General features: G+C 38.0%; 1 protein-coding gene and 1 pseudogene across 4 annotated transcripts; one reads left to right on the top strand and one right to left on the bottom strand.

Annotated features, from left to right (window-relative positions):
* The first annotated feature begins 12,761 nt into the window (after positions 1-12,761).
* Positions 12,762-20,972, top strand: LOC143879847 (U-box domain-containing protein 35-like). 4 transcript variants are annotated; one of them, XM_077382488.1, is made up of 10 exons: positions 12,762-13,392; positions 14,430-14,551; positions 15,670-15,791; positions 16,031-16,281; positions 16,408-16,462; positions 16,617-16,923; positions 17,583-17,684; positions 17,777-18,205; positions 19,183-19,944; positions 20,474-20,972. In XM_077382488.1, exons 1-10 carry the CDS (start codon positions 13,200-13,202, stop codon positions 20,570-20,572), a joined length of 2,442 nt encoding a protein of 813 aa, XP_077238603.1. In that variant the 5' UTR covers positions 12,762-13,199; the 3' UTR covers positions 20,573-20,972. The 4 variants fall into 4 exon arrangements, with proteins under 4 accessions (XP_077238603.1, XP_077238602.1, XP_077238604.1 ...); XM_077382487.1 differs by having other exon boundaries at positions 12,764-13,392; positions 16,028-16,281; XM_077382489.1 differs by lacking the exons at positions 12,762-13,392; positions 14,430-14,551 and adding an exon at positions 14,760-14,961 and having other exon boundaries at positions 16,028-16,281.
* A 202-nt stretch (positions 20,973-21,174) lies between these two features.
* Positions 21,175-24,276, bottom strand: LOC143878754 (pentatricopeptide repeat-containing protein At3g42630-like; annotated as a pseudogene).
* Between the last annotated feature and the right edge of the window lie 2,667 nt (positions 24,277-26,943).

Here is a 26,943-nt window from a genome sequence, read left to right as displayed (position 1 = left end):
TAAACCTTTAGTAACCTTTTGGCAAATTTTCAATGATCCATACATAAGTAACATTGGTACTTTTTAAATTTGCCCACCATATAGGTTATACACAGATAGGTGCAGATTTAAACATTCAATAGACCCCCAATTGCGGAACTATTAGAGAACCTCTTTATCTGCTCCTATAATGAATCGATCCTGGGACTTTGGAACTGACTGAATATATCACCCTTAACTATAGGAACACTACAAATGGAGTAATTTATCCATGTTCAATACTTAAAGGACTATACCAATATAGGCTTTCTACAATCTCAGCAATCCTCGAGTTCAAACTAGGTGAACATGAACTCCTATTGAAAATCCAAGGGTGGTCCCTAGTACGACAACTTATGAGGAGTGAGAAATTAGGTTGATAACAAGTTTTTACTCTTTTGAAAACTCAAACCCAATTTTAGAAATTAAGAGACCAACAATAAAATTCAAGCATGCAAGTTAAATCTAAAGTGCAAATGCAAACTAAAGAGCAAGAGTAAGAGAGATTGCACCCGAGATTTAAAGTGGTTCGGTCCTCCAAACGCGAGGCCTACTCCACTCCACCAACCAAACCCGTTGATGACTTCACTATGTGATCTTCTTAACTTCGGCGAAGATGGGTGCCGATTACAAATACCGATTACCTTTAACCTTGGTGGCAATCTTCACCACGGAGAGTGGGCTACGCTTCTCCGAACACTCGCCCGATACAAGTTCTTGACTAAGAAAGAAAGAACAAAAAAAATCCCTCACAAAGGTTTACAAGAATTGCAGAAGATGTACAAATTGGGCCTATGATCCAAATCCTAAGCTTTAGAGGATGAGAGGCATAATCAAGTTTGATTCACTCTTTGGATGTTCAAATGAAGTTTAAGAGTGTTAAGATTGATTGTTGTAATGTTTGGAATGCCCATATATATAGGAAAACCAAAATATGACCGTTCAATGGCATTGTGGTAATTCCTGCGAAATTCCAAACGGCTCTTTTTCCGACTGTTGTAGCGTTCTCGGAGTTCTGAGAAAAATTCTCGGAGTTCCGGGAATACAAACAGAAGTTGAAAAAAAGCTACTGGACCATTTCTCGGAGTTCCGAGAATATTTCTCGGAGTTCCGAGAATTTCTCTCAGAGTTCCGAGAAGCCTATGAAGAGCAGATTTTCACTTCATGTTTTTAGGCTTCTAACTTTACACCAAGTTGGGATTGCTATGAGGGTTCCAAGGTGTTGGAACTCCACAAGGACAATCACTTAGTTACTTAGGGTGTTTGTTTATTTGCTTAATTATGCCTCTAAAATCTAAAACTAAGATTGGATCGTTTACAATCTAAATAAGACTTTGGTCTTCAATGGATTCTTCAAGTCTTCATTTGTCTTGGACTTCGTTGTCTTTGGCCTTCATGATTTGGTCCAATGAGTGCTTCTTGGCCTCAATCCAAGCAATGTTGTCTTAGCACCAATGTGATCTACAACTTAGACAATCAAACACATTAGTGATCATAAATCACTTGTGTATTGGAATCATCAAAATAAGATGGGAATGCCAAGGTGGAAACCATTGGGCTTACAATCTCCCCCTTTTTTTATGATAACAAGCACAACAAGTCTTCATTTGTCTTGGACTTCGTTGTCTTTGGCCTTCATGATTTGGTCCAATGAGTGCTTCTTGGCCTCAATCCAAGCAATGTTGTCTTAGCACCAATGTGATCTACAACTTAGACAATCAAACACATTAGTGATCATAAATCACTTGTGTATTGGAATCATCAAAATAAGATGGGAATGCCAAGGTGGAAACCATTGGGCTTACAATCTCCCCCTTTTTGATGATGACAAGCACAAGAGATTTTCCAATAAAAGCATTCATATTTTCCTTACACAAGAATTCTCTCCCCCTTTGGCATCAATAAAAAAGATTGGGGTAAAAGAGAAACAAAGGGATGAAATATTCAATTTAAAGCTCCCCCTTTTTCAAGGAAAAAGACAAACATAGAACTCCCCCTATTTAGAATTTTTATTCAACATAAGAGGGGATATTTAATTAACTTTCAAAAAGATATTCAATTTTAAAGCAAAAGCCCCTAATCTAAGCACATATGAAGATAATCATATGGGGGCTTTGGGAACCCAAGATTTCTTGGTTCCAACACTATCCCTAATCTTAGATGCACATTGGAATTGGTAATGACAATTTATTCTACAATAATGGCATCTAACATGAGGGTTAGATACGCTAGTCATATCATATGCATGTTTAGGTTTTTGACTAGTCTTCTTTAAGATTATGTCAATAATTTTATCACCATTTAAGAATCCATGGAGACATAATCTTAACCTTTCATTTTCATTATGAAGATGGGTTATTTGATTTAGAAAATCATTAAATTCATCTTCATAAGACTTGGAAGAGCTTGCCACATCTTGGAGTTTTGCAATTTGACAAATTTTCTCATCCAAACAACCCTTAAGGGTTTCAATTTCAAGTTTAAAATTTTCAAGTTGTGCTTGAGATTTGGAAGAAAATTTATTTTTAAAAAAATTAAGTTCATTTTCTAATTTTGAAATGGATTTCTTTTGAACTTTATTTTTAGAAATTTGAGAGTGCAAGGTTGAGCACAATTCATCATATGATATTTTTTCACTATCACTACTAGATGAATAACATGAGGGGTTAGAGTCTACTTCATCTTCATGGGTGAGTGCCATGAAGCAAAGATCGTCTTTCTTTTCTTCCCCTTCGCTTGAACTCTTTCCCGAGGTGCTAGTAGCATCGCATCCGGCGGCAAGAGCTTTATGTTTCTTCCATTCCTTCTTTCCCTTGTATTTTGAGGAAGATGACTTGAGAAGAGGACAATCCGGTCTTTTGTGTCCGGTCTTCTTGCAATTATAGCACCTTATTCCTCCTTCTACTTCACTTTCTTCTTTCTTCTTCGTTTTATCCTTTTTATGTTTCTTTCTCCATAAGCTTTTAAATTTTCTTAAAGCTTCTTCTTCATCGCTATCCGCCTCGCTAGAGGATGATGAGTTCGCTTGGGAGGCTTTTAGAGCCAGAGATCGACTCTCTTTTTCTTTCTCTTTCGGCTTCTTCTCCTCTTGTTGGCTAGTGAGGAGCATCTCATGGGTGATGAGAGATCCTACAAGCTCCTCCATGGTTAGCGCCTTGAGATCCTTTGATTCTTGTATCGCGGTGACCTTTGGATCCCAATGTGGAGGAAGTGACCTAAGCAACTTACTCACAAGCTCATCAGTAGGATAAGATTTACCAAGATTAGCTAGTTCATTAGAAATTTTAGAAAAACGAGTATACATTTCGGAAATGCTTTCGTTTTGACCCATTCTAAACATTTCATATTTGCTCTTTAACAAGTTTATTTTGGAATCCTTAACTTGAGATGTTCCCTCATGGGTAACGGCAAGTGTATCCCAAATAACCTTGGCGGAATCAAAAAGAGCAACTCGATTAAACTCCTCGGTAGATAGGGCGCAAAACAAAGAATTTATAGCTTTGTAATTTAAATTTGCATGCCTTTTCTCTACGACATTCCATTCTTCAAATGGTTTGGAAGGCAACATATATCCATTTTCAACAATGTGCCAAAGTTCCACATCTATCGAAAGAAGATAGATGCGCATTCTTGTCTTCCAATGTCCATAGTTGGACCCATCAAAGAAGGGAGGTCTGGTTGTGGAATGGCCCTCCGGAAGTCCGGTTCCATTTGAATTTGCCATTTCACAAAATAGAAAGTTGCCAAAGATCTTATGATCTTTCCCTTGTTTGAAATTTTAAAGGAAAAATTTACCAAAGATTTTAAGAAAAGAAAATCCTTTAATAGCCTTGTGCTCTGATACCAAGTGAAAATCCAAGGGTGGTCCCTAGTACGGCAACTTATGAGGAGTGAGAAATTAGGTTGATAACAAGTTTTAACTCTTTTGAAAACTCAAACCCAATTTTAGAAATTAAGAGATCAACAATAAAATTCAAGCACGCAAGTTAAATCTAAAGTGCAAATGCAAACTAAAGAGCAAGAGTAAGAGAGATTGCACCCGAGATTTAAAGTGGTTCGGTCCTCCAAACGCGAGGCCTACTCCACTCCACCAACCAAACCCGTTGATGGCTTCACTATGTGATCTTCTTAACTTCGGCGAAGATCGGTGCAGATTACAAATACCGATTACCTTTAACCTTGGTGGCAATCTTCACCACGAAGAGTGGGCTACGCTTCTCCGAACACTCGCCCGATACAAGTTCTTGACTAAGAAAGAAAGAACAAAAAAAATCCCTCACAAGGGTTTACAAGAATTGCAGAAGATGTACAAATTGGGCCTATGATCCAAATCCTAAGCTTTAGAGGATGAGAGGCATAATCAAGTTTGATTCACTCTTTGGATGTTCAAATGAAGTTTAAGAGTGTTATGATTGATTGTTGTAATGTTTGGAATGCCCATATATATAGGAAAACCAAAATATGACCGTTTAATGGCATTGTGGTAATTCCTGCGAAATTCCAAACGGCTCTTTTTCCGACTGTTGTAGTATTCTCGGAGTTCCGAGAAAAAATCTCGGAGTTCCGGGAATACAAACAGAAGTTGAAAAAAAGCTACTGGACCATTTCTCGGAGTTCCGAGAATATTTCTCGGAGTTCCGAGAAGCCTATGAAGAGCAGATTTTCACTTCATGTTTTTAGGCTTCTAACTTAACACCAAGTTGGGATTGCTATGAGGGTTCCAAGGTGTTGGAACTCCACAAGGACAATCACTTAGTTATTTAGGGTGTTTGTTTATTTGCTTAATTATGCCTCTAAAATCTAAAACTAAGATTGGATCGTTTACAATCTAAATAAGACTTTGGTCTTCAATGGATTCTTCAAGTCTTCATTTGTCTTGGACTTCGTTGTCTTTGGCCTTCATGATTTGGTCCAATGAGTGCTTCTTGGCATCAATCCAAGCAATGTTGTCTTAGCACTAATGTGATCTACAACTTAGACAATCAAACACATTAGTGATCATAAATCACTTGTGTATTGGAATCATCAAAATAAGATGGGAATGCTAAGGTGGAAACCGTTGGGCTTACAATCTCCCCCTTTTTTATGATGACAAGCACAACAAGTCTTCATTTGTCTTGGACTTCGTTGTCTTTGGCCTTCATGATTTGGTCCAATGAGTGTTTCTTGGCCTCAATCCAAGCAATGTTGTCTTAGCACCAATGTGATCTACAACTTAGACAATCAAACACATTAGTGATCATAAATAACTTGTGTATTGGAATCATCAAAATAAGATGGGAATGCCAAGGTGGAAACCATTGGGCTTACACCTATCATGTAGGATGCTTCACCTGAATTCTTTTGCATGAATATCACTGAACATGGCCAAGTACTACTAGCAAGTAGTATAACATCAACACATAACACGGGGAAGATAATATTACTCCCACTGACTTTAAGATATATCCGTTATTTTGTGACAATTCCTTACAATCTAACATAGAGTACTAAATGAAACTTTATGTACTATTGTCAAGAAGTCTGCTCTAAACCTTAAGCAGAATCTCTAAGTCTACAGACTATGTGCCTATTTCCTTAGCCTCAAAACCTTCAGGTTATAGATAACCTCAAATGGGTCACCTTTTAAGAAAGTCACTTTTATAATCATTTATTGTAACTCTAGATCACAACGAGTTACAAACTTCATGACCATTCCAAAAGAATATTTCTTAAAACATGAGAGAAAGTATTCTTATTCTTTCTTTCCGAGTGAAGCCTTTGCAATCAAATTTTCTTTATATCTCTTAATTCCACCTATGGAGTCTCTCCTAGTCGTAAAGACCCATATACAGCCAAATGGCTTGACTCTTAAGTCTTCGACTAGGTTTCATTGAGAGAAACTCTTCTTTCATGGCTTCGAGCCATTGCGTGTCTTGATTGCTCATTAGTGCTTGACTGAAAGAAATGAAATTACTTAGTCATTTCTCACCCACTCAGAAAGACATATAATCATCAGCAAAAGTTGACATTCTCACTTAATGTGACCATATCAAGGATTGCTTGGTAGTCATCACCACCAAAACATCTATAATATGGGTTGTTAACTTATATGTGCCTTTTGATGTTCCAACGAGCATTGGTACCACCTACTCTTGTATCACCAGTACAGGTACTACAATTTGGTTATCCTTAAAGGTGATTTTACTAAAGACACTACACTCCCACTAAGGTCACCATCATTTAGAAGTCTTGGCACATTTAATCCCGACAATATACGTACTATGGGTCAACCAACAGAACCTAAAACCCTTAAATACTTTAAGATAATCAATGAAATTGCAACTTATGGTCATAGAGCTTAATCACTATATACGTGGGTTATAAGCTTTTGCCTCATATAAACAACCCAGAGTTGCATGTTTCCCAATTTCAGCTTCCTTATGACCCATAAATCTTAAAGGGTCTTAGGCATAGCCTTACTTGGATCACAAAATACATGGGTGTTTTAAGAGTTTTAACCCACAAACTTAGGCAACAGAGAGTTGCATAAATGACCCTTATTGTTTTGATCGTTTATGTCAAGTTAATTCTCGACTCTTATCTTATAGATCACAAACAAAGATAGGGCCTCCTACTTCTGATTAGAGAGACACATTTAACTATGGCTAGAAAATTTAACCAAAAGGGTAACACCTTTTGCCACCAACCGTCAGAGTCAAAAGATCCAAGATGTCATTGTGAATGGCCTTTAGTAGATCAATACTCTTGGTGACACCCTAAACCGATTAATCTTTGTATATTTTTCCTTCAATGTACCCCGTATCATTGTTTAAATCGGTAAAATCAAGTGAATCTAGAATTCTTCTTTTACCCAACTATCCTCAGATATGTGGTTAAAAAACTTAAGCCGCACTGATTGGATAAATTCTTATCCACGCGATTTCATTTATTTCTAACAATACGGATTATCTCATTCTAATGCAAGGTGGGCCACGTCTGACCTTGAGAGAAGTGCAATCAAAGTCAATAAGGATTGCCCTGAAGAGAACCAAACTCACTAAATGGGAAATGGAAAACTAGAGAGAATCCATTATACTTTCAGACATTGATTCATAGCCAAAGGAATCAAGTTTTTCTAGAATAAAGTTTCTAGTTCATATGAAACTAAAATTTCAGAAAAGAGTGGCGAGTAACAATGGATTCAACAACCACATTTATTCTATTTCCCGATATAATGGTATACTCTCCTCTACTAAGCACCTGACTCGCACGAAGACCTCACATAGAATTCTAAATGTGAATAGTAATGCCTTAATCTATTCACAAATCTTTTCCGGAGTATTTACTAAATAGGAATCATAATATACAACGATATGATATTAATTCCAGGCCATATCAAACTTAAGGGATCCATACTTTATGTGTCATTTATTATTCAAGATAATGACACTTGATACCAAGTTCACTCTCTTTAATTGATAATGCTAAGGCTAGTCTATATCTTGGAGGCTCTAATGTTGCCATTTAGAACAACCAAGAGGTGTGTCGTAAAGTGAGTACAACCAAGGTTCTGAATCTAAAGCCTTTCAAAATGTGCTCAAAACTACAACTTTGGTGAATATACTTTAAGGTTATCAAAACACATCATAAGGGTATTTGCAAGTGCTTCAAATGATCCTATAAAATATTCACTAACTATATTCAAGAACTCCTTTGCATTTTCGAGTCTTAGAAACATCTCGAATTGCATAAAAATGGAGGTCTACCATTACTACTAGATTGATACTAATATTGAACTCCCACTATTTATAAGCATCTTTTATATCTGGGTTTAGTGAGCCGGTTATTCAATGATGCATAGTCTAGCCTTTTGTAGTCTTGAATTATGCAGATCTATTCCATCACTTGCTAAGGTTTCTGACCCACTAAAGTACTCAACATAATCGGTATCTAGAAAAAGATAACAACTTCAATGTCACAGACTTGCAGTTCCAAACATGCTTACTTCTTATAACACCTATTCAGTCCACAAATGGAGTTTAATTAACTCAATCCACAATTTTAATCAATCCAACTGAAAAGAATGATTAAAATGTATAAAATCATGATGATACATAAGTGTGGTTCTAATTAGATACCATATGTGCCATCGTGAGCCGTCCGTTGGACCGTGCCACGATGTAGAATTGGTTTGTACTTTAGAAAACACAATTCCATGATTATGAAGAGACACCGGTGTATCACTGTGGGTCATCCGTTGGGCCGTGCAACGGCACACAATTGGTTCTCACATACAATACTTAGTCAATATATCTTAAGGGAAAATTAGTTAGATTGCCCAGGATCACAAAAACACAAAAATGTGACCCCGACGAAACATCAGATGTGTCATTGTGGGTCGTCCGTTGGGCCATGCCACAACACACAAACGATTTTCAATTTAGAAAATCACAATACTGTGATTCTGGCGAGACACCAGGCGTGTCATCGTGGGCCGTTCGTTGGGCCGTGCCACAGCACACAATTGGCTCTCCCATGAGACCAACTAGGGCCAGATAACCCTATACTTGAGGTGCACATCACCGTTGGGCAGAAGCACAACCCCAAACCAGGTTACACAGGCCTAGCTCTCTCACACCGCCTATTTGTGCAAAACAACAGTCATCCGTTGGGCTAAGTGTTGCTCTTGAACAAACAGTCGCAATTGAAAGTGGTTCATAGTCCATAAATGTGTCATTGTATGCGACATGGTTCTCAAAATTAACCACTTAACCATAAGCGATTTCGTTTCCCAGTCGAAATCGCAGTTCTTTGTTCATTCATTTAGTGACCAATCATAATAAGATATAGTTCAATTTCAATTAAAAATAATGAACAATGTAATAAACTTTTGTATACAAAACCAACTTTCAAGTTCCATGATCAAACATAATTCAAGGTTTTAGGTTTTGAAAATACACACTATCAGTTTATTATAACCATAAGCTTAGGTTTTAAGCATATCTGGCATGAACTAATGTGCATTCAAGTTAAAAGTTTAGTCCCATATATGATTTCAACTAATCATTTTAACCCTTAAGTTATATGCAAAACACAAAGCATATAAACAACATATAAGGGTTCTTAAGTTAAGAATTAGAAACCAAAGGTGTTCATTGACTAAGTTTTAATCATTAAACAACATCAAAACTTTACATAACTGAGTCTCCATGGCATTTAGTTAATTCTTTAAGAGTTTGAAATCAAAATCAAACTCAAGGCCCACTTTAAAAAACCCAAAAGTTATAAAATTACACTAGAATTTTAAAATCCAGACTCCGAACACCAAAACAGACCTTGGAAACGGGTCCAGAATGGTCTAAAACCATAGGAATGATCTAACCCAAGTCCAAAACCCCAAAATATTTGACTTAAAATCAAACTTACAAAACCAAGAGTCTTGATTTTACACTGTAACTATATCATACGGTGCTTAAATACCAAAAATGACCCCAAAAATAGGTCCAGAACGGTCTGTAAGCTTAGGAACCGGTTTTACCTAAGCCCAAAACCTCAAAATATTTGACTTAAAATCAACTTATAAAGTCAAAAGTTTTTTAAAATTATACCATAATTATGAAAAATAGGCCTCAAATACATAAAGGGACCCCAAAATCAGGATAAGAAGGGTCCAAAACCCCCAGAACAACTATAATTCGGCAAAAATATCACAAAAATGGGTCAAACCGAGTCAAACACAGATTTGGGCCGGTTCGGGTCAGGTTGGGCCAAGAGGTCTGGTGGGCTTAGAGGGTCTACTGGGCCCATTTTTAATTGAAAAACCTGTTACGGATCCTTGATGGGCCCGCGCGGCCCGTTTCGGCCCGCGAAGCCCGACAATATTCATCGTCTTCTTCATTAAAATAGTGAAAATTCCAGCAAAATCCGAAAAAACACTCAAAGTTCGATTTATTATTGCGGCTTCGTTTGAAGTCCGATTGAGGCGCACAATACGCCGTTGGACTCGTCTCTCGATGAACATCGTAACCACGTAGGAAAATCTCCAGTCGGACAAGCCGGTCGCCGGCGGCACACTGTTTTCCGGCGAGGTCCAAAACTTCCCTAAAAGTTAAAATTTTCATCTTTAAATCGCCGCCAAACGCAATCCAGACATCGGATCGACGAACCGTTTGTTGCGTTGGATTAGTGGGAACACAAGCAACGTTTCAGTGCCATTTAATCATCGATCCGACTCCAGAATTGATGGCGGCATTCAAAATACAAGTTTTCACAAATCCTATTTCAATCACTTTTAATGCGATTTTCTCGCCGCAACCGTGGCTTTGACACCACATGTTAGTGTTCATCATAAAAGGAACACGGACAACGGATCTTTGGCAGTCCAACTTTGAGAAAATCACACTTAACCATATGGATTGAAATTAAAATAGTAAAAAAAACATAGCGGAAGCCATGGATATTGTCTTATTGTCTCTTGAAATGGTTCAACTCCGGTATATCTCCTTGTTCCACAACAGACAGTGATGGGGACTGTTTTCCTCTTCTTTTAGATGTGGATTCACAGAAAATGGAAAAGATTAGTTGCGTACAAGCAGGGACCGGAGGCTTCTCTTATAGACGTTTGAGGGAAGGGATGCAACTCCTCATCACATTGACCCTTCTCTCAAACGTCTCTTTGTTTACACCCGTTCCAAATATACCCTTTCACAATAAAGGGATACATCTTATTCTTTAAACACTTAACTAACTAAAATGATCTCGGCCGTTGATCTTGCTTAAGCCACATCCACCGTTAGGATTAAATCCTAACAAATACTACATGAGAAATAGGTGTAAGCAATTTGTTGCTCTCTCTCTCTCTCTCATATTGTTAGACGTACAAAATCTTATTTTTTTTCATTTTTCTTAAGTCCTTGTTTGGATTGCAGGAATTGTTTGAACAAGAAGAACTTTTCCAGAACTTAATTTTCCATTGTTTGATTACAAATAAAAAACAGTAACAAGAACCACCACAGTTCAAGTTTTACTTAAGAACCCTTTAATTTCTAACATATACCTCTATGTAAGCCATAATCTGATCATTTTCCAGCAATCCAAACATGGCCTTACAGAAAATACTCTATCAAAGGTCTCCTATAGGATTCGGCCAGAACCCTTGTAATCCTACAGACCCCAATGATATCAGCTCGATCCAGACTGTTCTTTGATTCACTAGGGATCGATCAAAGCCTATAAGTAGCTCTGATGAATCTGATCAGATGATCCTAACCATCTTTCATTAGACAATTTTTACCCATCGAATGTAGATAATTGCTCTTATCTTTTCTTTTAACTTGTACCTTTGTGGGCCCCAATTGCAGATGCGTAAGATTTTCTGAGTGAGTTTTGGGCCCTGCCCAGCTGGAGGAAAGGTCTAGGTGGTTCCAATCATCAAGGCGTCTGAAGGAAGGTCCCATAAAATTTTATTTGTTTTTTGGACAAATGATACTATTCGAAGCCTTAATATGAGAAGAAAATGAGAAGCTTAATCCAATCCTCCCATATCAGTGTGATCTTGACCCTTCATTTGGTTGGGCCTATTGGGGAGAAGAGACGGTCTGTAAACTACGCTCATCCGATGGTCTCAATTAACTACATCTGCTTTTGCCTTGGAAATGGACGAGTGAGATCAAATGAGCAACAATCCACGTTAGGTTATTTGCTTAATCTAGAACTTTAAGGGCATTTTAGTCTTTTATTATGTGATGAGGTTTAAAACTCAACCTATGAATCTCTATTATGTAAAATATATAGACAGATTAATAATCAAGAATCATGATTTCTCCATTAAGTTACTTTTAAAAAAATATTTCCACTAGTCCTAAATTCTACTTAATTATGTTAACATACATTAGGAACTAAACATTTTTTTTTTACCAAAATACCCTTCTAGTGACTCTAAAAATATATATTTTTATATTCTTTATCGAACTTTTATCTTGTGTTTTTGCAATGGGGTACTTCAGTTTAGCATTTCTCTAATTATTTTTAATATTAGTTTTTTCTATGTTGTGGGCCTCTTTGGAAAAATTGGACTTTATTTGCATATGAAACATTATAACTTCTTTGGAAGCCATGAAGGGAGAAATGATGATCAACAACCTTATATATGCAAATAATTTTGAGAAAGGGACCTTAAACTAGCTTTGATTGTTTTCAAACTTGAAAGCATTTCCGAATTATCTGAATATTTTTTTGTTTCTGACCCCGCTCATGTTCTACAGAATGTTAGTGACTAACAATCCAGACCTTTCAATGCAGCAATTTTTATTAGATTTATAAGTATTTTTGTGAGATTCAAAGTAAACCATGTTTCTATAAATACCTCCATATAATTATTTTATAGAGAGGACCTCTCCAAATGTGGTTCCCTCCAACCTCTTGTAAGCATGGATCCTTTCCTAAGGATTGACTATGAGGCAAAAATCACACTAATCAGACAATCCTGACTGTTCAATGAAGGGACTTTTTTGGATGTAAAGTATGGGCCATTTTTAGAAGACCGTTGATCAAATCGTGTGGTGTTTGATCTCTTGAGCATTCCAAATCACCTCATACGTAGGGTAGAAATTAGGGGCAAACCAGAATTTAGGGAGGTTTCTTTGACTTGGTCTTCTTTTATTTAGGCCATAAAAGGGTCCGACTATACAGGGTACGTAGAGATCAAAGTCAAAGGTCAAACAGAGAAATGAAAAAGAAAAACTATAGGTCTCTCCTCCGAAATAGAAGGAAAAAGGATGGAAGAGTAAGGTGTTAGTTTGTTTCTGTTTGAGAGATTATTGTTTCTAGAAATGGAAAATTACAGGGAACTTAATTTAGAGAAATAGAGAGAGAAAGAGAATTCTCTTTTTCTCTTGCCACTGGCCTTGTAGGTCTTCTGGGAGGGGAGAGAGGAAGTAATAGAGAAGTTTTGATAGCTTTAGAGACTATTGAGAAAGGAACAAAGGGTGCAGCACTACTAGATATAAGTGGGAGTATTTGAATTTTTAGCCTTCTCTAGACTATGGGATGGGAGTTGGGTCTTGAGTCTTCTCTTCCTTTCTGAAAATCTGCATATTTTGGGCCTCTGGGGGTAGGATTTTTGTGGGTTTTCAAGCTATTGCAGGGATTTTGTGTTTTGTTTTTTGAACTTTGAATAGAGAAAAAGGAAAAATAAAGATATGTGGGGGCACCATCACAAGCCACATGTGGATAAGAAGGATGATGGAGGTCATGGATTGGTTGCAATTGCCGTAGACAAAGACAAAGGGAGCCAACACGCTCTCAAATGGGCAGTGGATCATCTCCTCACCAAAGGCCAAACCCTTACTTTAATCCATGTCACCCACAAATCACACGCAATTCCTTCTCCAAGTAACCTCTCTCTCTCTCTCTCTCTCTCTCTCTCTCTCTCTCTCTCTCTCTCTCTCTCTCTCTCTCTCTCTCTCTCAGCCACCGTTTTAAATTTCCACCGAAACCGACACAAAACAACCAAATTAGTGAATGCATGAGTGGTATACTATATCAGTGCGCGTTACATAATTATATTTATATGAATTGCATGTGAAAGGTGGCATATATACTATGTAATATGAAAAACATGTGAAATGTGGTATGCACAGGATTATGGTTGGTTGTTTTACTTATGTGATGGTTTCTAAGTGTGTATTTGTATTTATTCTAGTATTTTCTGAAGTTTCATCCTAAAATTCTATCATTTACATTTTTTTTTTATACATTCTTCGTGATTTTACAGAATTTCCACCGGAATTTCAACTATCGCTTTTGTTTCTATGATGACCGAAACAGAAACCAAAATTTAAAACCTTACGTTGGTTTTAGTTTGAAACTGATATTAATTTAAAGAAATAGGCAAGAATTCACATTCAAGAGCAAAGGTCCTGAAGGTGTGACCTTGCATCATGGCACATCCGTATTGGGCTTACTAATAACAGTTTCAATCACCATAAAGAGGCTATGGTGGGCCTCCAAGGTGCTGACTTCATGTTGATGGGCCTGGTCAGCCTGGATGAAGCTCCTTGGGTGTTCTTTTTGGAGAAGCTTTTTCCATTATTGTTTCTAGATTTAGAAAGGGATAACCAAATTACTATCCATATGATCCCTCTGCACTGAAATCAATTTGAGGAAGGAATCAACTTCAAGGAAATTAAATTTGAGGAGATAAAATCTAAGGGGAAATCGATTTACAATGTTTGCATGGGCAGAAGGAATCCAAAAGGAGAAATTAAAGCCCAACAAGGGTGACCATTAGGAAAAATATGCTCACTTCAGCTGTCTGTATAGCATTTCCCTTTTTATTTTATTTGTTTTGGTGGGGTAATCCTCTTGCATTAGCAAATGTTAAGTTTCCACTGCGCCCCTAAATCACATTTTCTTTCTCATGCATGCAGTGGGGGGGCATGTCTCCATTTCTGAGGTAAGTGAAGAGGTCGCATCGGCATACCAGCAACAGGTTGATGCTCAGAACAAGGAACTGTTCCTTCCCTTTCGCTGTTTCTGCACGCGAAAAGATGTGGGTACCCTCCACCTTTTATACCAATTATTTCCTATATGAGAATTATAAAAAATTAGAGTAGTTGTGATAATGATAATAATTATGAGGAAAGTGGCTTATAAAGCCTCACATTCGTCACTTTTTGTAAACCTGCAAAGGTGGACCCGCTATACGAAGCAATGGGAGGCTTTATAAGCCACCAAAGCGCCCAAATGTAACAGAGGAGAAAAGAACTATAAAAATTTGCAACATAAGAGACTCTCAAGGGAAGAGATAATAAAAAAATCTCCATACTCTCCTGGTTCACCCCATCTTTGTCAAAGCCACTCCGCGTCACTACTAGCAAACCGACAAACATGCTGAAATCGAACCAAATGCCCCTCCACGCGGTCTGGAATCTCATCAATAAACTCTGCAAATCTTCACAGGTGAGGCTTGCTACCATCCAACTATGGAGTTTAAGGAATCTCCCTCTACAATTAGCCAGTCCAAAGCCCTATTTTCAGTAATCGTGGTGCCCCTGGAACCTCTCTCACCTCAGCCTCATTTGAGTCTTTGACCCCAATGGGGCTGGAATAAGCCCAATTGGTTGCTCCCTCCTCATTTCTAAGCAAGCCTCCCACCCCTGCCGATCCAGAGTTGCCAAGATTCGTCAACTTGAGCCAGCTAGAGTTAGGTGGAGTTCATCTAACCTATCTAATCCATAGCATATCTCCTTCCAACACCTATTAAGATGGAGCTAGAATAGAATTTAAGACGGATGATCCTCACCCTAACTAGAGTGGTCGTTTTATTTGTAAGAAATTTACTCTTAGGTTGTAATACAGATCAAAACAAACGTGCAAATGACAACAACCATTTTCTGTTGTTAGTTATTTAAGGTTCTTCAGATGTTTTGTCTGGGTAATATCACTCAAAAAAACAAAAAAAACCTCTGTGTTCTCATTTTTTTTCACAAGTGTTCTGCCTAAAATTAATTACAGGATTGGGGGCCTCTTATCAGAGCTCCATATTATTTCAGTTATTTTCAGCAAATTTATTTTTCCATTTTTTTTTTTTTTTTTGAGCTACCATTATGTGTAAGCCTTGTGAATACTGAGTAATTCCTTTATAATACAATTTTGATTTTAATTCAGATACACTGCAATGATGTTCTACTCGAAGATGCCGACATATCAAAAGCGATAATCGAATATGTTACACATCATGCAATTGACAATCTACTGGTTGGTGCTTCATCCAGGAATGCCTTCGTAAGGTAATTTCCTAATTAATAAGACTGTCTCAAAAATTATCACCCATTAATCTTGTTTAATTCTTGGGAAGAAATCTTGTTTAAGAACTGATTTTGATTCAAAAACTGATTATTGGACTGAAAATTGATTAGAGTCCAATAATAACTTTTGGAATCAAAATCAATTCTCGAAATCGAAAAAGAACAGGGTCAAGTTTCTTAATACATGTTCCCTTAACTTCTGTATATGTTTTTCACAGAAGGTTCAAGAATCAAGATGTTCCTACCAGTGTTTCCAAAGGGGCACCTGATTTCTGCACTGTGTATGTCATTTCCAAAGGGAAAATCTCATCAGTGCGGTCTGCGGCCCGGCCGGCACCCCACGTCTCTTCCCATCGCGCCCCTCATATACATAACCAGCCGAGTATAAAAAACGAATCAGCTGAAACACATTTATCACAGAGTCATCATCCAAGTCATCATCCAAGTCATCATCCAAGTCATCATCCAAAAGGTATATATACTATAATTATAATCTAATCTTTCGTATAATCGAACAAATATTTTTCTTTACTGTATTCATTGTTCTTGTTCATGGACCTTTAGAAAACAAAAATCCTCTGAACTTTTCAATCCACAGCTGAGACACATTTGGAAAAAAACCGGAGGATGCATGAAGAGTTGGAATCGATCAAGTAAGTCGAACTACCTGAAACATTTTGTGTATGTTATTCTGGTTCACTAAGATACAGCAGTTCAATAATTTTTAATGGAAAAAAAGATTGATTTACTACCTTCTTTCTTACCTTCTCTATCAAATGACTGACTGATATTTTTCATCAAAAACAGGTCTCCTTTTACCAGGGGTGCGAAAGGTTTGAATGCCAAATCGTATGGAGATATCTCATTGCCAGATACTGACATATCCTTTGTGAGCTCCGGCAGGATAAGCACAGATCGCACGTTTCCATTCTATGATCATCTAGATACCGACAGGGCTCCAAGGCTGTCGAATGGCAGCAGCAACGCTGATAACAGAAGCTTCGAGTCGCTGCATGGGGGACACAGTCCGCTCGATCTCCACTCGATGGGCCACCACAATCACTCTAATGCCTCCATGGAAAGCGGAAGAACGTCATGGTCATCACAAACAAAGGTGAGGTCATAAAGTTCTTGTGCCACATACTACATGCATATACCCACATTCAAACAGAGCTACTTGCGTGTATCTTTATGGACTGAAACATAATTGTTAAAAGATATTGAATTAGATGGTTTATAAGAGTACCGTATGAATGTGGGAGTGAGAGGTGTATATAAATCCCTCTCCTGCCCATTCGATTTCATATTGGAAAAGATAATAGAATTACCCCACCAACTATCCCATTTTTGCATCACCGCGCAATCACAATTGTTCAGTTTCATCTTCACTACCCATTACCATTATCCCGCATCTGCATACAGCTGAAGCTTCGTATCTTGGTTTCGGCCGAAATTTTGGTAATTTTGGCAATTCCAGTGGAAATCCTAAAATTTTGGTGGAAATCTTGTAAATTTCGGAGAACGGATTTATGTACTTTCGGTGTCGGTCCCGGCCGAAATCCGAAATTACGGTATTTCGGCCAAAATTTAAAACCATGGTCGGTATATGCATGTTGTTTATAAGCACAAATTTTAAGAAATGTATGGGCCGCATACATGTGTATGGAAAAGCACAGATATGCACAGATGTAAGATAAATACTACAGAGCATGTGACTATTAAAAAAAAACTACAGAACAGATAAATGCAGCTTACTTATCTTGGAAATCGCAGGATGATACGGAAGCTGAGATGAAGAGGCTGAAATTAGAGCTCAAACAGACAATGGATATGTACAGTACAGCCTGCAAAGAAGCACTCAATGCAAACAAGAAGGTAACAATTTTTCTCTATGTCTGCATGTGAAAGTCTCTGTGACTATTCAGCTCAAACCTGACTGTTTTTTCGGGCCATGTTTGACTCGGCAGGCGAGAGAGCTTCATCACTGGAAAATAGAGGAAGAGCGGAGACTAGAGGAGGCACGACTGGCTGAGGAAGTTGCATTGGCAATTGCAGAGAAAGAGAAAGTGAAGTGCAGGGCAGCTATTGAGGCAGCCGAAGCAGCCCAAAGGATTGCAGAACTGGAAGCACAGAAGAGAATAAATGCAGAAATGAAAGCACTCAAAGAATCAGAAGAGAAGAAGAAGGCATTGGATGCTTTGGCACATTCCGATGTCAGATATAGGAAATACACGATAGAGGAAATTGAAGTGGCAGCAGACTTCTTTGCTGAAAATCGTAAAGTAGGCGAAGGAGGCTATGGACCTGTCTACAAATGTTATCTGGATCATACCTCGGTTGCCATTAAAGTTTTGCGTCCAGATGCAGCTCAAGGAAGGTCGCAGTTTCAGCAAGAGGTGAGAAACCGAAAACGCTTATTTCTATGAACCCCAATTAGGATCTGATTTGCTTATGAAACAATGTATACCTTTTTGAATCTACTCCATACCTCAAAGCAAACACATATCAATCTTAAAGCCATTAAACCTATGGACTTGTTCGAAAACATGGAGATAATGTGCCTGACTAGCAGACCATTCATCCTAATGTTTTGAATTTTGAATCAGATCAGAAAAGCATCAGGGCCAGAATTGAATGGCATCATTATCATATAGCCATATTGTCTGTTGAAAGATTCTTTTGGATTCTAGACAATTAAAAAGCGTATAAAAAGTACTTAACATAAAAATGACAACAAGATATGACCCAATCAACCATATTCCAAAATTCGACATCAAATTCAAGTTAATATAGAAAACCCCATAGCCACTCTATGCAGTAGTAAACTATATGGTGCATTCAGACCAATCAAACATTGGAAGGATCTTTAGTAGCATGTTATTGTTACCTACTTTTCTTTTCTCCCTTTATTGACAAGACATGGCTTCAAAATCACAGATAATCCTTAACTCCGCACCCGTTTGTGAACCATGATCTTAGTAAAATAGAATCCAAGTTGAGCGGTGCATTGCTCAATGGGAATTGAATCCACTTGTAAGATCTGAATCCCTTGGATTTTATCAACACCAGGTCATGAGTTCCTGTCAACATAACTACTGAATAAACAATAACAAGCAACTTCAAATCAAACATAATAATTAACTCTGCTACATCCCATTTTTTGTGAACCATGCAATTCTAATAAAACAGAGTCCAAGTTGAATTGGGATTTTTTTTCAAATGGAAATTGAAATCGATTATAATATTTGAAGTCCTAGGATTTTTTACAACACTGATTCATTAGTTTTTGTGCCCGCATAAATATTGAGTAACAACGGCTGTAGTATTATCTAATTTTTCTTTTCTTTTCTTTTTCCTGGCAACTCCAATGCAGGTTGAAATTCTGAGCTGCATACGGCATCCCAATATGGTTCTTCTTCTGGGAGCATGCCCAGAATACGGCTGCCTAGTGTACGAATACATGGCCAATGGAAGCTTGGAAGATCGTCTATTCCGGCGAGGGAACACCCCGGTTCTCTCTTGGCAGCTGAGGTTCAGAATCGCAGCAGAGATTGGCACTGGCCTTCTCTTCCTACACCAGACCAAGCCAGAGCCACTGGTGCACCGTGACCTCAAACCCGCCAATATCTTACTTGACAGCAACTATGTAAGCAAAATAAGTGACGTTGGCCTAGCTAGACTCGTCCCCCCAAACGTCGCCAACAATGTAACTCAGTACCGCATGACGTCAACCGCCGGAACCTTCTGCTACATAGACCCAGAATACCAGCAAACCGGAATGCTCGGCATAAAATCCGACATTTACTCCCTTGGGATAATGTTCTTACAACTAATAACAGCTAAGCCGCCTATGGGTCTGACTCACCATGTCGACCGAGCTATTGAGAAAGGGACATTCGAAGAGATGCTGGACCCCGCAGTGCATGACTGGCCAGTAGAAGAAGCCTTGAGTTTTGCCAAGCTGGCACTCCAGTGCGCGGAGCTGAGAAGGAAAGACCGCCCAGATCTCAGTGAGGTTGTCTTGCCAGAGCTTGAGAGATTGAGAGCAATTGCCGATGAAAATATGCATCAGATCATACTGTGCGGCAGTAATGGTCCCTCACCCAATCACAGCCATGTTTCCATGTACCACCAGGTCAGTCAAGAACACACACATATAGCTAAGTACATACATAATTGCATTCTTCCTTCACTACATGTGTATTCATATACTTGTAGAAGCAAATCCAGTCACTACTGCAATGACTGTAAAGAATAAATAGCTCACTTGAAAAAAGAAGTACTGGTGTGAAAATTGAGATTTAAACTAGGACTTTATCAGAGACTCGGTTGGGGATCCTGTTGAGTCCCCCCCACATCATGAATAAAGCATTTATAAATCTAAGTAACATGAGATATGATATAGTAGTATTCTACTCAACAACCAATCTTTTAAATATTATAGCATTTAACTAAATAGGTTTTTTTAATGGTAAAAATAAAAAAAAGTAGAGAGAGGGGATATAATGATGTATACGTGATGTTAATTTTTTTAAAATATTAATATATAATTGTAAGTGTAACAAATCCGACCTCATTCAGGTCATAACCTTGCTAAGTTAAACCCGACTTAGACGAACAGAACTTTTGAATAATAGATGAACTGTTGAAACTTTTTCTTGCAGGAGGTGATGAATGATCATCACACGCATTCTGGATATGACAGCTCAAGGATCCGCTCTAGCCATTCGTCGATTGCTGGAAGGAGAACAGGTGTTGCCTGAAAGAATGGGACAAAACCGTCATAAGATTTTCAAGATTTATGAAGCTTTTTTTGCTTTTGATGAAGAATGGTAGAGAAGTTAAGCCAACAGAGCTAAAAAATTGGCGTTTAAATTTGGGGTTTTTGCATCCATGCTGGAAATATGGTATTGAGATGAGGAGCTGAAGAAGCTTTCCAAAGTACATAGAGTTGTTTGCTGGTCTTGTTGAGCTAGCAACTCTTTTTTTCTTAATTTTTTTGTTACAAATAAGATGAATATGCTCAAGAGCAAGGCACCAAAAGAAAAGGCCTCGCTTTCAAGCAGAGAACATATTTTTTTCTGCTGTCATAATGTTTGTTTTCATGTAAAGGTATTTTCCGAATAGCAATGAAATTTGATGCAGTTGTAGATGTGACCACAAGATAGATTCTCAGGCTGCTCACATATTTTTGGGCATACTAGAATGCTCATCATAAATAACAAATGTAATAGGTTTAAAGTTGTCCAAGCAATCTACAATAAGCATATCTTAAAAAAACTGGAGTAAGACCGGATTATAGCAAATACCGCCAAGGTTAAACAATTGAAGAACCTGGGAGTTACAACTCTAAGTCTGTGGCTTCTTATCTATACCCAACTTTGTAATAGTTGATACTGTGACCGAAAGCAACATCTCTACAAATCTCAAATGAGGAATTGGAGACACAAAGCTCTAGGAGTCTAATCTGTACCCTTGTTCTTGTGTCAGGCTGCCTTGCCAGTGCCTGCACACACATAGTATTGATCCAAAGACCTTGCGTCAAGCAATAATACTTGCATCATTAGATTGTGTAAACAACTTGGCACTCATAATTTGATGTTGTCTTCTTCAAAATTGATTTCAAGTTTAATCCATTTCCATGGTATTGCTTGGCCTGAAGCTAATTTAGATTTCTGTCAAAATCTGTTGTAAGCTAAGTGTGTTCATGTTCTTTAAGGGGCTGTTTGGATACTCGGATTTTAGAATCCAGGTTTTAATATGAAAGGGACGGCAGTCCTCTGCACACTTAGTTTCGCTTCTCTTTAGAATCCTAGATTTTAAGTAAGAAATCCAAGTTTTAGTACTCTCTCTCCCCCATCCTAAGATTTCTAAAACCTGGAAACACGGCGGTCTCCTTCTCTCTTACTCGATGGAAAGAAGGGCGAGGAATCAGAAAACAATGGACTGTCTCCTTTTTCTCTCGTCTCCCATCTAAGATTTTGAGGAAATCCAAGATTCTAAATCCGCATATCCAAACGGCCCCTAAAGCAAAAGCTAAGTTTCTCCCAAGCCTTCTATTCAAGTCTGAAGTCAATGATACAACCATATGTCAAAAATTCAGGTATCCATCACTCCATCACGTTCAAAAATTCTCTCTGCAGGCTTTTCATTTTGAGGTTGGCAGCATAGGAGAGCAAAAGGAGGTTCCACGAAGGATTTCTTGTATTACGGGCCTACCAAGACCTGCATCTCTTACAAATTCACATAATTTATAAAACCACATTTATTGGCCCCACTTCAATGGGTCGATTATGCCGTGTTGTGATCAAAAGAGAGGTAAGGGAGCTTGGGAGATACACGGCCAAAGGCCTGTGTAGAGCTCCACCAAAATACAAATATAACACCAAAATAAGAAAGATTTTTCTGTATCAAAACAACTTACAAGAATCCTATGATTTGTGGACACGGACACGAGTGTCGGGAGTCTACAATGCCACGGAGTGTCAAACACGGCAAACCCCCATAATTCATAAATGGGGACACGGCTCAAATAAAAAGTAATCATGGTTTGTGGGAACAGATTCGTGTTATCCAGTTTTGACAACTTCTAAAAATCTAGAAATGGTGACACATACATACATATAAAATTATTGATTACTATCATAATTTGTAACAATATAAATATGGTATTCATTTAACAAACCAATAAATCTTAGAATTAATCGACTATAATCTAGAACAAGCATGAGATAATCAAATAATAATGTATTCATCAATCTAATCTAGTTCTCTTTCGTCTCCAATATACAGTGAGAAAGGGAGACTTATATGAAACAATAAATATAGTATTGGGACAAGTTTATTTAGGGGAGGGGATATAACATAAAATATTAGTTAAAGAAGAGCTAATAAAAAAAGAATTAATAATAAAAGAGATAAACACAATATTCAATAATAAAACAGGATGTCACAATTGACACCGTACAAAAACATGTCCACACGCCCACATTAAATCTAAGACTTCTAGTAATACATTTAAAAGTGTCCAAAAGAGTGTCGACACGTGTGGACACGCGTGTTGTGTCGGACACGGTAGGACATGTGTGTCGGCAATAAATTCAAAATGCTGGCTAAATCAAAGTAAGAATCTCTACACTTCTTCTCCTTTAAAGCTTCTCTCTAAGCTTTCCCTTGAAGCTTACAATTTCTACAGCAAAGACTCCATACTTAAACTTAAGTGACGCCTAAAATAGAAAAACATTAAACACATAGTTGTAGTTCCCATGAGTCCTCTAGGTATCCTAAGCAACAACACAGGAACTCAGAATTTGACTCTTTAACAATCTAACTAGACATTAAGAACAGAAGACTACATTTTCCACACACAATAAATACCCTAGAAAACTACAAAGTCTTTCCACAAAACCAAGCATATTAATTTTGATTTATAATTTCCAAACATGAAGAACAAAAGACTACATTTTCCACACACAACAAATACCCTAGAAGACTACAAAGTCTTTCCACAAAACCAAGCATATTAATTTTGATTTATAATTTCCAACAACCTTTTGCTTATATATTCAAAGGCCATTGCCCGAATTGCTTCTTTCTCTACAAGGATTCTGGAGCTTTTCAGGCAACCATAAGCACTTTCCATATATATTAGAGAGCCAAATATATCAATGTATCTCACAACTTCATTTGCAGTGACAGAATCAACGTTGAAACAACTTGGAACCATTTCCATCGTGATCGCTTCCATCATTTCAAGCTGCCCTCCCTTTCCCAAACATTAGATTACCGATAACAAGCCTCATAGCACAAGTTGGAATCCATTGAAGTCACATCGTGCATGATTCTTGTTACACCATCAAAGCGTCTCATCTTCCCATATGCATCCATTAGATCTGAAACTACCCTAACACAAATGAGCTATCTATAATCTCACACCCAATGGCCTGAGCTTTCGAGAAAATGCCAATTATCTACATAAAAAGCTAACAAGGTAGCACAACTAGGAACAAAACCTTTAGATTTGGTCTCAATTAAGCAAGACTTGTAGAGTGGCGTCAGTCATTTTAATTTCTCCCAACATATGTATTAATGGAGCATAGTCCACATTAATATGCTTTTCTTTGCCACTATTGTGCCGGTTCCAATGCTGGATAATCTCTTTTCAATGTGAAAAGAAAGAAAAATCATCAACATTTTCTTATATATCCATGATTGAAAGGCAACTACCATGGACTAGTCTTGTGAATCATCATTCAGGCTCATTACATGAAGATTCACTGCCGCAACAATATGCAGTCAACAACTTAGAACAATGGCCATGATCTTTCGGTGATGCCCAGACATTTGGGAAACTCTGAACTAAATCCAGAAGGATGTGCAAAGCGTCCAGGACAAAATCACTTGGATACTGGATAAACATTCGGATGACATCACTTACATCATCGAACTGCCTATTTGTAACCCACATTAAGACCTTGTTCGTTTTGGATTTTGAGAATTGATTTTGAGTCCAACACTGATTATTCCACTAAAAATTGCACTTAATCAATCCGATGGAGCAGTAAGTAGAACCAAGGTTTAAAATTTCGGTTTCGGTACCGGTTTCGGAGTTCAAATTTTCGAAATTTCGGTCGAAATCTGGTACAAAACCCCGAAAGTAATATTTTATTCAATATTAAATTTCGGTGAAATATTAAAATAATATTAAAAAAATATCTTTTTGGTCAAATTTTAGGAAAACCAAAATTTCGACCTAAATTCCGAAATTTCGGTCGAAATAAATGACCGCTTCGGTTTTTATGGGTTTCGGTGTCGATCTCCACCAAAATCCGAAATTTCGGTCGGTCAAAATTTAAAACCATAGTTAGAACTACGGATGTCACGTCTAGTGAGTTTCCAATTACAATAGGACTGCAACAAGGATCAGCTCCAAGCCCTTATCTTTTGACTCTAGTTATGGATGAACTTACAGATGGTATCCAAGACGAGGTGTTGTAGTGTATGTTATTTGCTTATGACATAGTATTAATTGACAAAACCAAAGCAGGAGTTAATGCTAAGTTTGAGTTATGGTCCGCATCTGCCTAACATGAGAGTAGTAGTCGATGATACGAGCCGTAGTAGTTGCCCGGCTTCGGGGAGTCGATAAGCTAATTCATGTGGATGTCTACTTGGGGCTGCCCACCCAAACCATATTAGAGAGCTACTTTGAATCTTACTGAAACTGATTAACCTGTAAAACAACAGAGTGCTAGAACATACACTTTCAATTTTAAAGAGAGTTCGAAAACATATTTATTCTGACTCAGAGGGCCATCACTTCCTGTATGACTAACAACCGTATTAGTAAGCCGAGTTCACCAATGGTTCTACCGGCTAACTACTTTGGAATCCAAAGGTTTTAGACTAAGCAGGACTAAGACAGAGTATATTGAGTGCAACTTTAGTAATGTAAAGAGGCGGGGCGACGATGTAGTAAATATGGCTAGACAGGAGGTACCTAAGAGGAATATCTTTTGCTATCTCGGTTAATCCTACATAAGGAAGGAGAGATTGAAGAGGATGTTAACCACAAAATAAGAGCAGGTTGGTTGAAGTGGAAGCATGCTTCAGGAGGTCTGTGCGATCGTAAAATACCTACCAAGTTGAAGGGAAAGTTTTATAAGACAGCTGTGAGGCCTGCCATGCTATACGACTCAGAATGTTGGGCCACCAAGAAGCAGCATGTGCATAAGATGAGTGTAGCGGAGATGTGAATGCTTAGATGGATGTGCGGCCACACAAGGTTAGATTGAATTAAAAATGAAGACAACCGTAAAAGGTAGGGGTGGCATCAATTGAAGAGAAGATGAGAGAGCACCGCTTAAGATGGTTTGGGCATATCCAACGTAGGCCTTTGGATGCTCCAGTGAGAAGAAGATACTAGTGCGAAGTTGATGGAGTAAAAAGAGGTAGGGACAGACCGAAAACAACTTGGGTGGAGGAAAGACTTGAGGGCTAGGAACATAACAAAGAACATGACCTTGGATGGGATAGAATGGAAGAAAACGATCCATGTAGATGAACCCAACTAATGTCAGGAGTAGACTTAGTCGATTTGAGCCGGGTAGATCATTTCACCTTCTTCATGAAAACTTTCTAAAGGATTCATTAGCCGAACCCAACTAGTTTGGGATAAAGGCTTAGTTGAGTTGAGTTGGGGATAAAGGCTTAGTTGAGTTGGGTAATCAATTTCATTAAAAAGAAGAGACAAAGAAGGTCAATAGACTCAATACAAAAAAGGAAGAAAAATATATGGTATAAAATCTATGGCGGGAGAAAGTAAAAAAGATCCATACTCCCTCTAAAGATGCCCTATCTCGCTAATCTGTTGGCCACGCTATTGGCCGATAGCAGAACATGAGTGAATGAGATATCCAAGGCGTGCAATATCTCTTGGATCTCATCAAAGGAGGAGGCAAACCTCCAAGGAATAGGGTGTGTGCCTGAAAGCCATCTAATCACATTGAGCGAGTCGCCCTCCACCACTACAATATTCAAGTCTTCTTTCTCAAGAAACTTTATTCCTTGGTGGATTGCACGTACCTCAGCTTAATTTGCACGTGCGTGCCCTATGGAACCTGCGAAGGCCCATCGCATTGCTCTATGCTCATCCCTTGATACTCCCCCTATCTATATGGTCCTGGATTCCCCATTCTAGAGCCATCAAAATTCAACTTTAAGAAACCTAAAGGAGGGGGCACCCAATCTTGTACGATCTTTGGTAGTATTTACATATTTCCTTCCATTCATACCATAAGTCATATTCTGCCACAAATCTGAAACATGGGAGGATCTTCGCCCAGGATATTATGATAGCTATCACTTTCTTATAGAGGTGAGGAGGCCTCTTCGAGTATTTTTAAGTGCAATAATCAGTTTTGGAATCAAAATCATTCCTTAAATCCAAAACGGACGGGGCCTAAAACTCATAGTGGAGTTTTTGAAAAGTTAGCTAAGCCATTATATTTTAAACTTTAAGTCCAGACTAAATACTGAGGGACTAGCCAATCAGCCAAATTTCAACCAGATTGGTGAGTGTTCTGACATTGTTTTCAGCAAATATAAGACTTGATGCTGCAATAAGAATGCAATA

The sequence above is a fragment of the Tasmannia lanceolata genome, unplaced genomic scaffold (genome assembly GCF_043159265.1).
Source record: "Tasmannia lanceolata isolate RefF3 unplaced genomic scaffold, GAP_Taslan_0.1 ptg000006l, whole genome shotgun sequence".
NCBI lineage: Eukaryota > Viridiplantae > Streptophyta > Magnoliopsida > Canellales > Winteraceae > Tasmannia > Tasmannia lanceolata.
Note: the sequence above shows the minus strand (reverse complement) of the source record. Positions and strands in the feature narration are given on the sequence as shown.